The 14,201-nt window shown below is 61.5% G+C and overlaps 2 protein-coding genes across 5 annotated transcripts in view; one reads left to right on the top strand and one right to left on the bottom strand.

Moving 5' to 3' along the window:
• Nucleotides 1-1,230: 1,230 nt before the first annotated feature.
• Nucleotides 1,231-14,201, top strand: part of CANT1 (calcium activated nucleotidase 1) — a 30,896-nt gene continuing 17,925 nt past the window's right edge. For 2 of the 3 annotated variants that reach the window (XM_047093917.1, XM_047093920.1), the window contains exons 1-2: nt 1,231-1,318; nt 11,704-12,356. In XM_047093917.1, coding sequence (XP_046949873.1) covers nt 11,726-12,356 — 631 coding nt within the window. In that variant the 5' untranslated portion in view covers nt 1,231-1,318; nt 11,704-11,725. The remainder of the gene's footprint in view (nt 1,319-11,703; nt 12,357-14,201) is intronic. The other variant, XM_047093918.1, reaches the window with a different exon arrangement.
• On the bottom strand, nt 7,163-13,169 carry LOC124522474 (uncharacterized). Of its 2 annotated transcripts, none has more exons than XM_047093921.1 (2): nt 12,750-13,169; nt 7,163-10,053 (listed from the first exon to the last, which is right to left on the bottom strand). In XM_047093921.1, exons 1-2 carry the CDS (start codon nt 12,759-12,761, stop codon nt 9,166-9,168), a joined length of 900 nt encoding a protein of 299 aa, XP_046949877.1. In that variant the 5' UTR covers nt 12,762-13,169; the 3' UTR covers nt 7,163-9,165. The 2 variants fall into 2 exon arrangements, with proteins under 2 accessions (XP_046949877.1, XP_046949878.1); XM_047093922.1 differs by having other exon boundaries at nt 7,163-10,025.

Here is a 14,201-nt window from a genome sequence, read left to right as displayed (position 1 = left end):
TCTGTCTCTCTCTGTCTCAAAAATAAATAAACGTTAGGGGCGCCTGGGTGGCGCAGTCGGTTAAGCGTCCGACTTCAGCCAGGTCACGATCTCGCGGTCCGTGAGTTCGAGCCCCGCGTCAGGCTCTGGGCTGATGGCTCGGAGCCTGGAGCCTGTTTCCGATTCTGTGTCTCCCTCTCTCTCTGCCCCTCCCCCGTTCATGCTCTGTCTCTCTCTGTCCCAAAAATAAATAAACGTTGAAAAATATAAAAAAAAAATAAAATAAATAAATAAATAAACGTTAAAAAAATTTTAAAAAAATATTTAAAAAGGTAATTTAACGGTATGTGTTCATGATTTGTTTGTGCGTCCCGAAATACCTCTGACAATAACCACGAGAAACTAGTAATAGTGATCGCCTCTGGGCAAGGAATGCAGAACAGCGGTGAGAGGGTTATTATTACCGGACACCATTTACAGAATCTGAATTTTTCTCTCGCGACTGTTACCTAATGCGAGGCTCCCCCGGGACGGATGGGTGATTGCGCGCACGCAGAGGCTGGAGGTGCAGACCCGCAGCTCTGACCCTCGCCTAGCTCTCAGCTCTCGTGGGACACTTCACTGCTACCAGGCTTTTTTCATGACTGCTAAAATGGGCATCTTTGCAGGACTTGGGGGTGGAGGGCAGGGATGTCCATTAAAATAGCTCAGGGGCCAAGGAGGGGACCAGAGCAACAGGACGAACTGGATACCCTTATTTGGGACACTCCAGCCTGCAGACCTGAGCCCAGATCTTTAGTTTGGAACCCGAGCAGCTTTCCAACGTGGCGGATTAGAAGGGCGCAGGAGAGAGGGGCTCTCTCTGATGAGGGTGGCAGGAAGGGGTCCGCGCTCCCCCGCCTCCTGGGAGACCACAAGGGTCGAGAGGGCCAGGCAAGAGGTCCTCAAATTTCGGCTGGAGAACTGATAGCCGCCTCCCGCCGTTGCTCCGCCAGCGTTCCGCTACAAAGCGGTAGAAAGGGCCTGCGGCTCCGGCAGCGCGGAGGTCTGCCCCGGCCCTCGCCCCGGCCCTCGCCCCGGCCCTCGCCCCGGCCCTCGCCCCGGCCCTCGCCCCGGCCCTCGCCCCGGCCCTCGCCCCGGCTCGCTGGGCAGTAAAAACTACAACTCCCAGCAGCCCCCGCCCGCGCCCGCGCTGGCGCGCAGCCGCGGAGCCGAGGCTGCTGGGAGCGCGTCCCAGAGACCCGGCGAGCGAGCCGGGCGGAAGTCGCCGCCCGCTGGGTCCCGGCCCTGCCGCAGCGAGGCCCAGCCGCCCGCGGGCCCCGGAGCCAGGCCGCACCGGGTGAGTGACAGCTGCACCCGTAGCCGCCGCGCCCTTCCTCGCGACCGGCCCGCGCCGCCGCCCTCTCACCCCGCCGCGTCCTGCCCGTGGCCCTCAGACTCCGAGGACGGTCCCCTTCTTCCGACGGGCGGCGGACACTCCACGCTCCGACTTGTGAGACACCTACCTGACAGACTTGCAGGACCCTCACTGGCTGACTAGTGCGGGACTCCAATCCCTTCCGACTCGTGGGACCCACACCCTCTCCGACTCTCAGGACACCTCCCCCCTCTGACTCGTGGGACCCACACCCTCTCCAACTCTCAGGACACCTCTCCCCTCTGACTCGCGGGACTCATTCCCCCCTCCAAGTCTCAGGACACCTCCCCCCTCTGGTGCGACACACCTCTTCCCTCTGACTCGTGGGGACTTACCCCCTCCAACTCTCAGGACACCTCTCCCCTCTGACTCGCGGGACTCATTCCCCCCTCCAAGTCTCAGGACACCTCCCCCCTCTGGTGCGACACACCTCTTCCCTCTGACTCGTGGGGACTCACCCCCTCCAACTCTCAGGACGCCTCACCCCTCTGACTAGTGCAGGACACCTCCCCCTTCTGACTAGTGTGGGACATCACCACTTCTGACCCTGCAGGACACGTTCCTTTCCTGACTCACGTGGGACAGCTGTCCCTGAGCGCGATCCCTTCCTGCCCCACCGCCATCTGCCCTTTCGATGATTGCCTGGCCTCTCCTCCCCTCTCAGACTGGCACTTTAGCGCACCTGCAGGAGGCCAGCCCCCCCCAACCCAGGCCTTCCTCTCCTTCCCCTCAGCCCAGCTCACCTTCCTTCCTTTTGCACCCAAGCTGTCCACCACTCTCCTCCCCCTCCCCCCTGTGGCCTGACCCTCTCATCCCTGGGTTCCTCCACCCCTGTTGCTTGGGGCCTTTCCTTTGCCCTCCGTGTCGCCAGGCCTGGCAGGCCCCTAGCGCTCGCAGTCCCTCTTCTGTCTGCCAGATACACCTTTCTCGCGAGCACCTTAGTGTCCCCAGGAAACCAGTGTCTCGGCTCCATCTGTCATTCTTGTCTCTTGGTATGTGCTCGCCGTCTCTCCCTACCACGTTTCCAACAGCGCAGAGGTTTGGGAACAGGCGTCTGCCGACGTCCACTGACTCTCGCTGGCTGTTCAGGGCAAGGACCCAAACTTGGCAGAAGCATGGCGTCACCTTCGGGAACCTAGGGTCTCTGCAGCCCCCCCCCCCCCGCCCCTCCTCGTAGGAGCTGTGTGGGAAAGACCTTTCTGGACGGGCTGCAGCCCCCCACCCCAGCTCCTGGCCCCACCCCACAGGCCTCAGCGGCACAGTCCAGCCGGAGCCCGAGGGCACAGCGGGGCTCCTTCCAGAGCAGCCAGTGGCCTCCCCGGGCCCCTCCCTGATGGCCTCAATGAGCCTTCTATTCAGGCCTGGGGGCCGTGCTGAAAGATACATTGACCAGCCGGGCCTCTGCCGTCAGGACCCGGGAGGGGCGTCTCCTCCTGTGCCGGCCCAAGCGTCCTCCGGGAGGGGACTCAGGTGAAGCGCGGATTTGTTCAGGCGCTGTTAGGCGGCCACGGGAGTGGTCTCCAGACAGAGGAGTCTCAGTCCTGTCGCGGTTTTCCGTCCGGGTCAGCCGGATCGCAGAAAGCGTGTTGTGTGGCACGGTGGTGGAGAAAGTCACATACTTACAGGTGTGTGGGTGCCCCACCGTGTCCCCCGCGATCCCTCGGTTGAGGTGGACGTCTGAGTATTTGGTGCCTTGTGTTAGCTGAAAGCCCTGTTCCCCCAAAAACTGTACCCCAGACGCAGTTCCGGCCATACTTCCGTGGCCCCCAACCGTGTAGCAAATGTTGGTTTAAGCAATTGATAATTGAGGAAATGTTTACCCACCAGCCTAACTGCACGTAATCCGCCGTGCTTCCCTTGAGCCACCGAGGGAGTGAGGACGGACCCGAGTGTGACAGGTCCAGCTCCCTGCGTGTGGCCACGAGGCAGCCTCGTGCAGGCTCACAAATACAGCCCCTTCCATCAGACTCGTAAGACCTTCTGAGCGGCTATGTGGCGGGCCTCGTGGCAACCATATAGGGTGGGTCTATAGATGCTCTAGTGTTTTCTTGTTCAGAAACGGGACGGCCCCGCTCTGAGAATGTGGTCCAGAGTCCTGAAATGGATCCGCACCGGGACAGAGAAGCCGTTGCTGTGTTGCGTAGACATTTGTGGAACGGTACCTGGGATACTGGAAGGAAAATCCAGAAAGTACTGCCCTCCCTTCGCGAGTGCTCCGGACCGTGGAGGTTTTCTGGAAGGCTCTGCTTAAACGGCAACACTAAGGGAATGTAAAACGTTTGTTTTGATGTTTCGGGACTTGTTGATTTTCCTTCTTGTGAGACGAAGACAACTACTTAGAAAAAAAGAAATCCTGATAATAGAGCGATCTGGGAGTACGTTCGGTTTTCTCTTTTTGTCTGCGTTTCCTTTGAATCCTCCTTGTTTATCTGTAATACGTGCAGTAATGAAATGGAACTCGCTGCTCGGGGTTCCTATGCAGAGCGCAGTTCTCATCCGTGGGAACAGGCCATGGGAATAAGGCAGGAGCGGGGACCCAGATGGCATTGTGCCGACACCGGGTGACAGTGTGGATGTGAGTGTCAGATCAGAGCGCATCCAGAATGGCTTCAGGGGGTCCGGCAGGGCTGACCGCTGGCTGCATCCTGGGAGCCGGGCACCAGCAGAGCAGGAGAGAAGATGGGTTCGGGCAGGTGCGACCCCACCGTCTACAGGAGCAGGCCGTGATTTGGGTGGATGGGGGGATTTTTATTGTGTCCCCTTATCTTCAGGCTCTCTGATAACGAGTAGCGTTGTTTGGGACGTTGCTTTCAACCGGTAGGGTAACTTTTGCTGAAATTGCTCCTGATGGTACGAGTTCATCACACACGGCCCTACAGCGATGCAGTAAATACAGGCTCTGAGGCTGTGTGTGGAGGGTCCTGGCCCCTGGGAAGCTGAGGCTTCTTTCCCTGTCTCCCTTCTTGTGGCCGGCAGAATGATGGCCCCCCAAGATGTCCACATCGTGACCCCCAGAACCTGCAGGTGTATTATGTGGCAGAGGGGGCCGAAGGTAGCAGATGGAATGAAGGGTGCCAGTCAGCTGACCTTGAAATGGGAGGCGCATCCTGGATGACCCAGGTGGGCCCAGCCTAGTCCCAGGGCCACAGAGCAAGTGGACGCAGAGACAGGAGAGCAGGGGGGAGGGCGTGCGAGGCTCAGAGAGATGCGGCGTTGCTGCTTTGAGGATGAGCAGGGGCCGCACGCAAGGGACGCAGCCATCTCTGGAAGCCGGAACCATCTGGGAAGAGGCTTCTCCCTGGAGCCTCTGAGGGAAGGGAGCCCTGGATTTTAGCCCAGCGGGACCCGTCAGACTTCTGTCCCGCAGGCCTGTGACATAAGTGTGCAGTGTTGAAGCACCACGCCTGCCCGGAGTGGTCACAGCAGCCACAGAAGCTCGCTTCTCTCGGGTAGTTGACTATAAACAAAAACAGGGCTGAAAAAGAAGTTGTTCTGAGGTGTGTTTAACCTGACTCAGGAGGCAGCCGTGAGTGCCTGCTGTATGCAGAGAAAGGGGGTGGGAGTCCTGACCCGGGAGGCAGCCGTGAGTGCCTGCTGTATGCAGAGAAAGGGGGTGGGAGACCTGACCCGGGAGGCAGCCGTGAGTGCCTGCTGTATGCAGAGAAAGGGGGTGGGAGTCCTGACCCGGGAGGCAGCCGTGAGTGCCTGCTGTATGCAGAGAAAGGGGGTGGGAGACCTGACCCGGGAGGCAGCCGTGAGTGCCTGCTGTATGCAGAGAAAGGGGGTGGGAGACCTGACCCGGGAGGCAGCCGTGAGTGCCTGCTGTATGCAGAGAAAGGGGGTGGGAGACCTGACCCGGGAGGCAGCCGTGAGTGCCTGCTGTATGCAGAGAAAGGGGGTGGGAGTCCTGACCCGGGAGGCAGCCGTGAGTGCCTGCTGTATGCAGAGAAAGGGGGTGGGAGACCTGACCCGGGAGGCAGCCGTGAGTGCCTGCTGTATGCAGAGAAAGGGGGTGGGAGACCTGACCCGGGAGGCAGCCGTGAGTGCCTGCTGTATGCAGAGAAAGGGGGTGGGAGATGCAGAATTTAGTAGGATCCGGAGTGTCGGCCTTTAAGGAAATGATCTGGGAGGAGGGCCTCAGTCCCTAAAGCACATGCTTGGCCGCTGTGACTTTTTCCTTCCTGGTTTCCTTGTGCCTCTCACCCCGTCCAAATTTGAAGTGTGGTTTCCTTGCTGAGTGCAAGGCGGAAGAATGCCGTGAGCCAGGTAACGTTTTCCAGGAGCCCGGCCCCAGCGGGTGTTCGACATTCGCTTCCCTGACTCTCCCGGCACTTCTGGAGTCCCGGAGCCCGCCAGCCCTCGCCTCTGTCTTTGTCACTCTGAGGAGCTCAGGGCCGGCAGCCTCTGCTCTTTTCTCCAACCGGGAGGTGCGGTGGGCAGCGAGCTCCCCCCTGCTGCCCGGACGTGCGCCCTCTTAGGACCGTTCAGTTCCGAGACCGGGGCCGTGCTGGGGGAGGGGAGGCAGCCACTGTGCAGGGGTGAGGCAGCGCCTGAGCCTAGATCCTGGAAGGGCGGAGGTTTGCTCTGGCAGCTGCAGCTAAACCTGTTCGTTCTGCCACCTGTCACACACCTGTCCTGAGGGAAGCGGGGAAAGAGTCCCTCTTGGCTGTGGGCTCCGTCGGGAGTGGCCGCGCCTGTCGTCTCAGCTTTATGTAGAGTCCTGTCGCGGCCTGAGGATGGCGGGAGAAGGTAGGGGTGGCCGCTCCCTCCTGGGGCTCGGGTGGGAGCGTCTCCCTCGCAGGGTCCGGAGTCCGGGGACCCACTTGGGAGTGGACAGACCCCGGGTCACACCGTGTCGCTCAGGCCTGTGTTACAAGGAAGTGCTGGCGACAGAAACCAGAGATGTGGGCGAGGCAGCGAGCCGTTCTTGGTGCCCGTCTAAGAGAGAGGGGGTGGGGAAGGAAAGGAGGATTGGAGCCCCCTGTGGGGGGGGGGGTTGTCCCCCCGGGTGGCTCTTTCCCGGGACCTCTCCCGGCAGTGTGGCTGGCGCAGGAGAAGGGAGGCCAGCAGGGGTGTGGCCCCCGGGTTTCCGAAGGGAGATCCGGAACAGGCGAGCATGGCCAGCCAGAGATCGTGTGACATTTTGCCGTAGCATCTAGGTTCTAACTTTCCTGATTGTGTAGGATCAGCCCATTATGCCGCAGACGGTGGGGTTGACGACCTGGTTGTCACGATAAAGCAAACATTTAAATGGTGTAGAGCTTTGAGGAGCGCGGGCAAGGAGAGAGCCTCACCTGTGCCCTCTCCCGGGAGCGGCTCTGTCCGTTTCGCTGTTGCCCTCGTGGCGCGTTTCTCTTGGGGTTCATGGCTGCACATTTGGGGTTGTGGTGGTGGATGGAGGTGGTGGTGTTTCCTTTAAATACGAACGCGAGGCCCCGCACTGCGCCAGGACACAGGCCCCATCAGTTCTGAGAGTTCTGGGTGCTGAACCAGCCTGGGCTTGGGGGGGGCAAATGGAAAGACATCTGATTTTATCTCCACAAAATAAAAGTAGCTCCTAGGACACTAATGGAGGGCTGTCTTCAGAGGTTGGGTTTTGGTCCAGAGAGAAATTATTCCAGTCGTGAAGCTAAAGGGATTTTTCTGGAAGGCAGACAGAGCCCGCTGTCGTTCTCTTGTTCCCGAAAGGTGGTGGGGCCCCAGGCTCTGCCCGCCGGTCAGGGGCTGGGACTAGCCTGGCGGAGCAGAGCCCCTTCCCCCCAGGAGCTCAGAGTGGAGCCGTGGTCGCAGGGGGCAGCACAGAGGACGGCGTGGGAGGAGGTGTGTGTGTTCCTGGGGCCCTGCCGTGGCAAACTACCACAAACGTGGCTGAAAACCACACACATTTATTCTCTCCCAACGCGGAGGCCAGAAAGCCAGTATCGGTGTCCCTGGGTCGACATCAAGGTGTGAGCTGGCGAGCGCCCCCTCCAAGGCCGTAGGGGACAACCTGGCCTGGCCTCTTCCAGCTCGGGGGCCCCAGGCACTTCTTGGCCATGGCCCCATCACTCCCCTCTCTGCCTTCGTGGTCACAGTCTCCTATCATTGTCTAATCCCCCTCTGCCTCCTTTTGTAAGGACGCTCGTGGCTGCATTTAGAGCCCACCTGGATCATCTCCCCATCCCTGGATGCTTAACTTAGTCACATCTGCAGAGTCTTTATTGACAAATCAGGGACACTCACAGGTTCAGCGTTAGGCCCGGATATCTTCCGGTATCCACAGGAGGGAAGCTCACTGGTTGGGGAGTGGGTCCTTCACCATCGATGGGGGCAGGAGGGGAAAGGGACAGCAGAAGCATCACTATCATGGCACAGCTAGGGACCTCCAGGTGGTTCTGTGTGGTCAGAGAGGTTGGCGTCCCAGGCAGAGGCATCACGCACGGGGGTTTGGCTCAGGACTATGGAATTGTAAACAGCCCAGCGCTGCGTGCATGTGTGCGTAGGGCTGGGGAGTTTGTCCGTTAGTGGGAGAGCTTTAGGATCTAGTGAAGGACTTCAATCCACGTTCGCTTTTTCGGGGAATCGATCTGTCACTTGTGTGCAGGATGGGTCTGAGAGGGTCCAGGGCAGGGCCCGGCACACTTTCTCTGTGGAGAGACGGTCCTCGTGTTTGGCCTTGCAAGCTGTGCGGCCCTCGACCTTGCTGCCGTGCTCAGTACTTCCGGGATGGTCCAGCCGCTTCTGGTCAAGCCTACTTACACGGCTAGGCCCTCCGGGCAGGTGGGCGAAGGTGCTGGCAGAGTGAAGGGGAAGGTGGGGGGGAGCCGGCCACACGGCTCTGGGAAGGTGGCCCTGTTCTGTCCCGGCTTACACGTGAAGGAGCCGAAGCCCAGAGAAGCGAGCTCAGGCCTCTGATGGGTGGCGGGATGCAGGTGGGACCTGGACGGTCCGGATCCCCAGGAGGCCAAGGTGAGAGATGGCGCCAGGGGGAGGCCTTGGGGGTGGGACCCACATCCAGAGCTGGGGTGCAGACCAGACCAGTGAGGGGAGAGAAAGCGAGCTGCCTGCTCCCCAGGATGACTTCTGAGGGCTGCGAGTGCCCTCAGCCAGCTCAGCAGATTCCTGGGGGAACCCGTTCTGGTGCCCGCGGGCAGACGAGGGGGCCCAGCGGCCGGGCCTGGAGTTCGGGGCAGAGGTGCGGGCGGGGAAGGTGTGGGGAGCCCGCACTGTAGCAGTTCTGCCCCTGGAGACCGAACCCACCTCACGGAAGATTCAGGAGAAGAGGTGGGCTGCAGGGAAGGAGCTGCAGGCTCACTGTCCCCCTGGCAGGAGGTTCGGCCTTGTGACACGGAGCAGGACGGAGGGGCAGAGGGGGCGGAGGGGCGGAGGGGCGGCTCCTCCAGGATGGTGAGGGGCGGGGAGGGACCGAGGTGTCACAGGCTGCGGAGGGGTTCTCATCCCTCAGACACGGTATTTACTGGGTGCGTTCCGTGTACCTGAGAGTATAACGTGGGGATCAAATGGCCGCTCAGATGGCTGATTTGGACACGTATGTAGATGGTGGAGAAGGAACCAGAAGCGCAGGCATGGCTGACCTACCCCCGAGAAGCAGGAGCGGGCCCCTTCTCTCCAGACCCCTTGGACCAGGGCCAGGCAGCCTGGTGCATGGGAGGGGTGGCCATGTGGGCTCTGCCCTGGGCCCCCTCGTCACCTACAGGAAGCCAGCGGGCAGGAGATGTGACAAGATGACCAGGGGCAGGATGACGAACCAGGAGTGGACAGCGGGCAGGCTAGGGGCCAGTAGGGTGACGCCTCACGATGGTGACCCCTGGCGGGCATTGTGTCCACCTCCCCTGAGGCCCAGTGTGACAGCCGGGCCGGATGCGGGGGCGTGGATCTGCAGTATGACCAAGGTGGGGCCTGGGGTGGAGTTGAGGGACTGTTGAGGACGTGGGCCTATTTTTCATTCCTTCCGCAAATATATGCCGAGTTTCCACCGTTCGCCAGGCGTGTAAGTTCACAGTGGGCAGGTCCCTGCCCCGTGGAGCCACGGCAGCGCGGAAGTGATTACGTGGGTTGCTGAGGGCCTGGGAGAGGGGGGGCAGGATGCCGTGGTAGAGAATGGGCAGGCACTCCGGGGCAGCCCCTGCGGAGTGGGCGGCCGAGTCTTTCCGGGCAGCTTTAGAAAAATCCTGAAAGGTGAGGCAGCCACGCAGAGAGGCGAGAGCGTCCTGGCGGGGGGAGACGAGCCCCGGCCAGGGTGCACGAGGGCCACGGTGCCCGGCCGGCCAGTAGAGGAGCCGGCTCAGGGAGGTGGAGGTCTGGGTGGGGGCCGTGCCGCAGTGAGGGTTTACTCCCAGAATGCGCGGCGACGCGGTGCGATCCACCCGTGTGGGTAGAGCAGGTGTCGCCGGCCGCGGGGCAGGTGGGTCACCAGACGGGAGTGGCAGCAGACGGTGTGGTTGGAGGGGGTGGGTGGCCGAACTGCCAGGTCTCTGGCTGGAGCAGATGCTGTGGAGGGAGGGGGCGTGCCTGGGTTCTTCAAGGTGGTGGTGGTCCTCGTGCAGAAAAGGGCCTCTCCTGAGGTTCCGATGGAGATGTGGCCCCGGGCAGCAGAGAATATGGCGGCTCTCCGTCACCAGCACTATTCCTGAGGGAGGGGTTGGGGGGGAGAGAAGCTTGGGGAGAGCAAGCGAGACTTAGTTGGGAATAGTAAGTTGAGAAAGCGTTAGAATCCAGGCGGAACTGGGAACGGGAGGTGAGCGGGGGTTGAGAGCTCAGTGGCCACGTGGCAGAGGAGATGGGCTCTGGGTGGCTTGGGCCCAGCTGTGGTTTGGGAAGCCCTGGGCTTGGGTGCAGCAGAGGAGGGGCAGTGGCCGGGACCCCCGTCTCCCAGCCAGGAAGGCCTCAGCCACCAGCTCTGTGGCCACAGCTGGGCCGCTTCCCGGGGGGGCAGGGAGCCCTCGCCCAGGAGGGAGGCCTGGGACCAGCATCTGAGCTGAGGCGGGGGGCCTCCCTAGCCCACCTCCCCCGCGCAGCACCTCTGCCCCCAGGGCCCCCCTTTTCTGCACCCGACCCTACGGGCAAAACCTACACATGTGTCCAAAAGCAAGAGAAGGAAAGGGCTGGCTTCCACGTGGAACCATGGCCACGTTTTTCTACCCGCAGAGCCAGCGGCCTGTGGTGTGGATGGGAGCTCCTTGGCCCCCCCGCCGTGGGGCCGTGTGGACTGGGGTGCGGCGGGAGGGGGGGCTCGGGGTGGCGTGAAGCTGCCTGGCCCCCCGCCCTTCCCTGCTGCCACCCATTAGCAAGAGGAGCATCCGCCCCTGAAGTCACGTCATTGGCTGTTTCGGGGCAGGAGGCAGAAGTGGCCTAGCGGTCCGGCCCGGGGACTTTCTCAGGCCGGGACTTACTGAGTGACAACTGAAGATGGAGACCGAGGGCCGCAGCCCAGAGCCGGCTCTCTGCCGATCGTCCCCAGCTTGTCCGGCGCCGCTGTGGCCACGCCAGCCAGGCTGCCGTGGTCCGTGCCGGCGACGCAAGCAGGGGGCAGGTGGTGAAGAGCCGCGGTTCCTGGCCGCCGCCCGGCTGTGGTAGTGCCCCGGGGAGTGGGCCAGGGTCCCACGGCTCCAGGCCAAGAGGGCCCGTCAGACTCTGGCCCCTCCGTCATTTGCACGAACAGAAGGGTGCCAGAGGACAGACTTTGCCAGAAACAGAAGTATTTCTGTTTGTTTTACGTGTGTCTTATACTTGTATCTGCTTATTACAGACGCCTGGCCCAGGAGGAGGCGCGCACACGTCCGCTCTGTGCCCTGTTCTAGGAGTGCAGGACTCATGAACACACTGATAGTTGTGTGCCATGATGTTGGGGGGCGGGGTGGTGACAGATGCCAAGGAAGGGGACATGGGGGCTGCTGTCGGGAGCAGAGCCCTTGGAGCGGGCTTCTCGGATGAGGTGGCATCTGATGAGAATATAGCTCAGGAGCCTGTCCTGCCCAGACCCCTCGGCTCCCCCACTCCCTCCCTCACCCCCTGCTGCTCCCTCTTTCTGAGCTTGTAAAGCGCCAGCCTCCACAGAACTCGCCCTCGCCAAGCTTTCTATCCCGCCAGTCGAGACAGAGGAGATGGAATAGTTTTGCTCTGGAAAGACTTCTCATCTTGCCGAGTAAGAGTAAACAAAGATATTGCTAGAGTCGGGTTTAATTAAGCCAAATCCTAACAGCCGCACAGCAGTGACAGTGCCGTTCCGGGTACGGCAGCCTTCAGGCCGTGCACCGTCTCGGGATTGGGAAGCCGCTGACCTCTCTCCTCTCTCTCTGGGTGCCCAGGTACCGCCTGCCCTTCGGTCTGATGCCCGTCCAGCCCTCCAACCACCTGGAATGGAATGAGTCTATGCACTCCCTCCGGATAAGTGTGGGGGGCCTTCCGGTGCTGGCGTCCATGACCAAGGCGGCAGACCCCCGCTTCCGCCCCCGCTGGAAGGTGATCCTGCCGTCCTTTGTGGGCGCCGCCGTCCTCTGGCTGCTCTACTCCCACCGCCCGCCCCCAGGCAGGCCCCCCATACCCAACGCCCACAACTGGAGGCTCGGCCAGGCACCCGCTGACCGGTACAATGACACCTACCCCCTGTCCGCCCCCCAGAGGACGCCAGGCGGGACTCGATACCGAATTGCGGTTATTGCTGACTTGGACACGGAGTCAAGAGCCCAAGAGGAAAACACCTGGTTCAGTTACCTGAAGAAGGGCCATCTGACCCTGTCAGACAGCGGGGACAAGGTGGCCGTGGAGTGGGACAAAGGCCACGAGGTCCTCGAGTCCCACCTGGCTGAGAAGGGGCGGGGCATGGAGCTCTCCGAGCTGATCGTTTTCAACGGGAGACTCTACTCTGTGGACGACCGGACAGGGGTCATCTACCAGATCGATGGCACCAAGGCCGTGCCCTGGGTGATCCTGTCCGATGGCGATGGAACCGTGGGGAAAGGTAGGTCAGGCCCTCTCCGCCTCCCGGCTTTGGCTGAGGTGTCGGGGGACAGGTTTGGGTTGACTGTCTGCCGGTCTGGTTTGTGCCCGTGTGCGGTGAACACGACCAGGAGGGACCACCGGGAAGAGCCCTGTCCCCCCTGCTTCTGGCCCCCGCCCCCGCCACCCCCCCACCCCAAGCTGGGAGCCGAAGCCTTACGGGGCCTCGGACCAAAGCAGTTTCTAGCAGTAGGAGCTTCTTCCTAGAAGACTGGCCACGAAGCAGGCTCCTTTCTAGGACTAGTTTGAGGGCCCTGTCCACTGCTGCTCCCGGTGACCCCAGGATCGAGCCCTTTCTTCCATCTTCAAAGGTGTCTTCAGAGCACGCAGGGATGACACCCTGTGAGTGTCTTACCTTTAAAGCCATGGTGTCCAATTGCCCTCATTTTGAACGGGGACTTATTGAAAAGGTAAACTTGCGCTGCCTGGGGCTCCTTTCTGGAAACCCAGCCGAGGGAGGGTCTGCGTAGCAGCGACCGCACTTGAGTGGGATCCGTGCTCAGAAACCAGCTGTCACCCACTGCTCTGTTGAGCCAGAAAGGAGTTACCGCTTTCAGCCCACGGGGAGCACAGAGCTAGGAGAGGGAGCCAGAGCGGGCCAGGGCCTTCCCCGGGGAAAGGGGCCAGGAGGCGCTAGGCACCGGCGGGGGAGCTGACAAAAGCCCCGCTCTCAGGCTGGGTGTGCACCCTCTAGGAAGCTAAGCACTGCGGCCTCTCTAAGGCCGGAGCAGTGGCAGCAACTAGCTGGCCCGTGGGGCGCGCCATCTGCCAGCCCTCCCCCTCCCCCCCCCCCCCAGTGATAAAACCCCTTCCGGGCTTGCCCAAGCCTCGGGCAATTGGCAGGGAACTATCTCGGCCTGGGTTTTAGAGAAAACATTCGTTGCCCATTTCCTGCCATGGTTTGTCAGCGTTTATGGGCAACCATTATAGTTCTGTTCTTCCCTGTCGGATCAGGAAGAGAGCGGAATGATGGGAGCCTTGGGTTGCCCTGTGGTCAGGTCATCGGAAGGGACAAAAGACTGGTCAATGGAGAGGGCCTTATCTGAAAGTGACCCCGGGAGGTTGATGAGGTCCCTGAGACCACAAGGTACCCAGCGGGTCCCTCCAGAGCCACCTGCAGAGAAACATTCTGGAGGCCACAGCTCTAGGTCCTTGGGGCCGGCCAGAAGCTGGCAGAACGTGTGGGAAAGCGGGCACAGTTTAGAACACGGGGTGCGGGGAACGGCTTTCCCACACAGCCTGAGCACCCTGCAGCCTTCAGCTGGGCTCACGGTAAGTAAACCTGCCGAGAAGTAAACACGCTGATCAGAGCTGACTAGGAGCCCCCACCACCCCTCGTAGCTCTGGCCACTGGGGCTTCACGTCCGCTCGACGGGCGCCAGGCACGGTTGCAGAGACAGAGACCGCTCTCTGCTACAGTAACCTCTCCAGGTGCTCCCACTTGCCCGGGGTCAGGGGTGATCCTGAGGTTGGGGCACACAGCTTGAGAAACAGTTCAGGGATCAGAGGAGACTGGCCAGTGGCTGCTGGGCCGTTGGGAGTTGGGGAGCAGGCGAGGCACCAGCGGCAGAAGCCATTGGAATCAGTTTAGGACAGGCTGTCCCAGCAGAGGGTCCCTAGATCCAGTGGCCAAAGAGAAGGTGACGGGTCTTGGGGACAGAGGACAGGGAGAATAGCAGGCAGAGGGCCGGTGCCCCACTGCTGGCCCTCTGGGAATGGCGCCCTGAGCCAGACTGTTCCCCGCTGTCTTGTCATCGCCTCGTGTGAGGTCCAGCATGGGTGCCCTCTGATGCCCAAGGCTGCCGGA

Source organism: Lynx rufus, unplaced genomic scaffold (genome assembly GCF_022079265.1).
Source record: "Lynx rufus isolate CCGP_SWC_20201006 ecotype Redwood Valley unplaced genomic scaffold, mLynRuf1.p SCAF_37, whole genome shotgun sequence".
NCBI lineage: Eukaryota > Metazoa > Chordata > Mammalia > Carnivora > Felidae > Lynx > Lynx rufus.
This window is presented reverse-complemented; position numbering and strand designations above follow the sequence as displayed.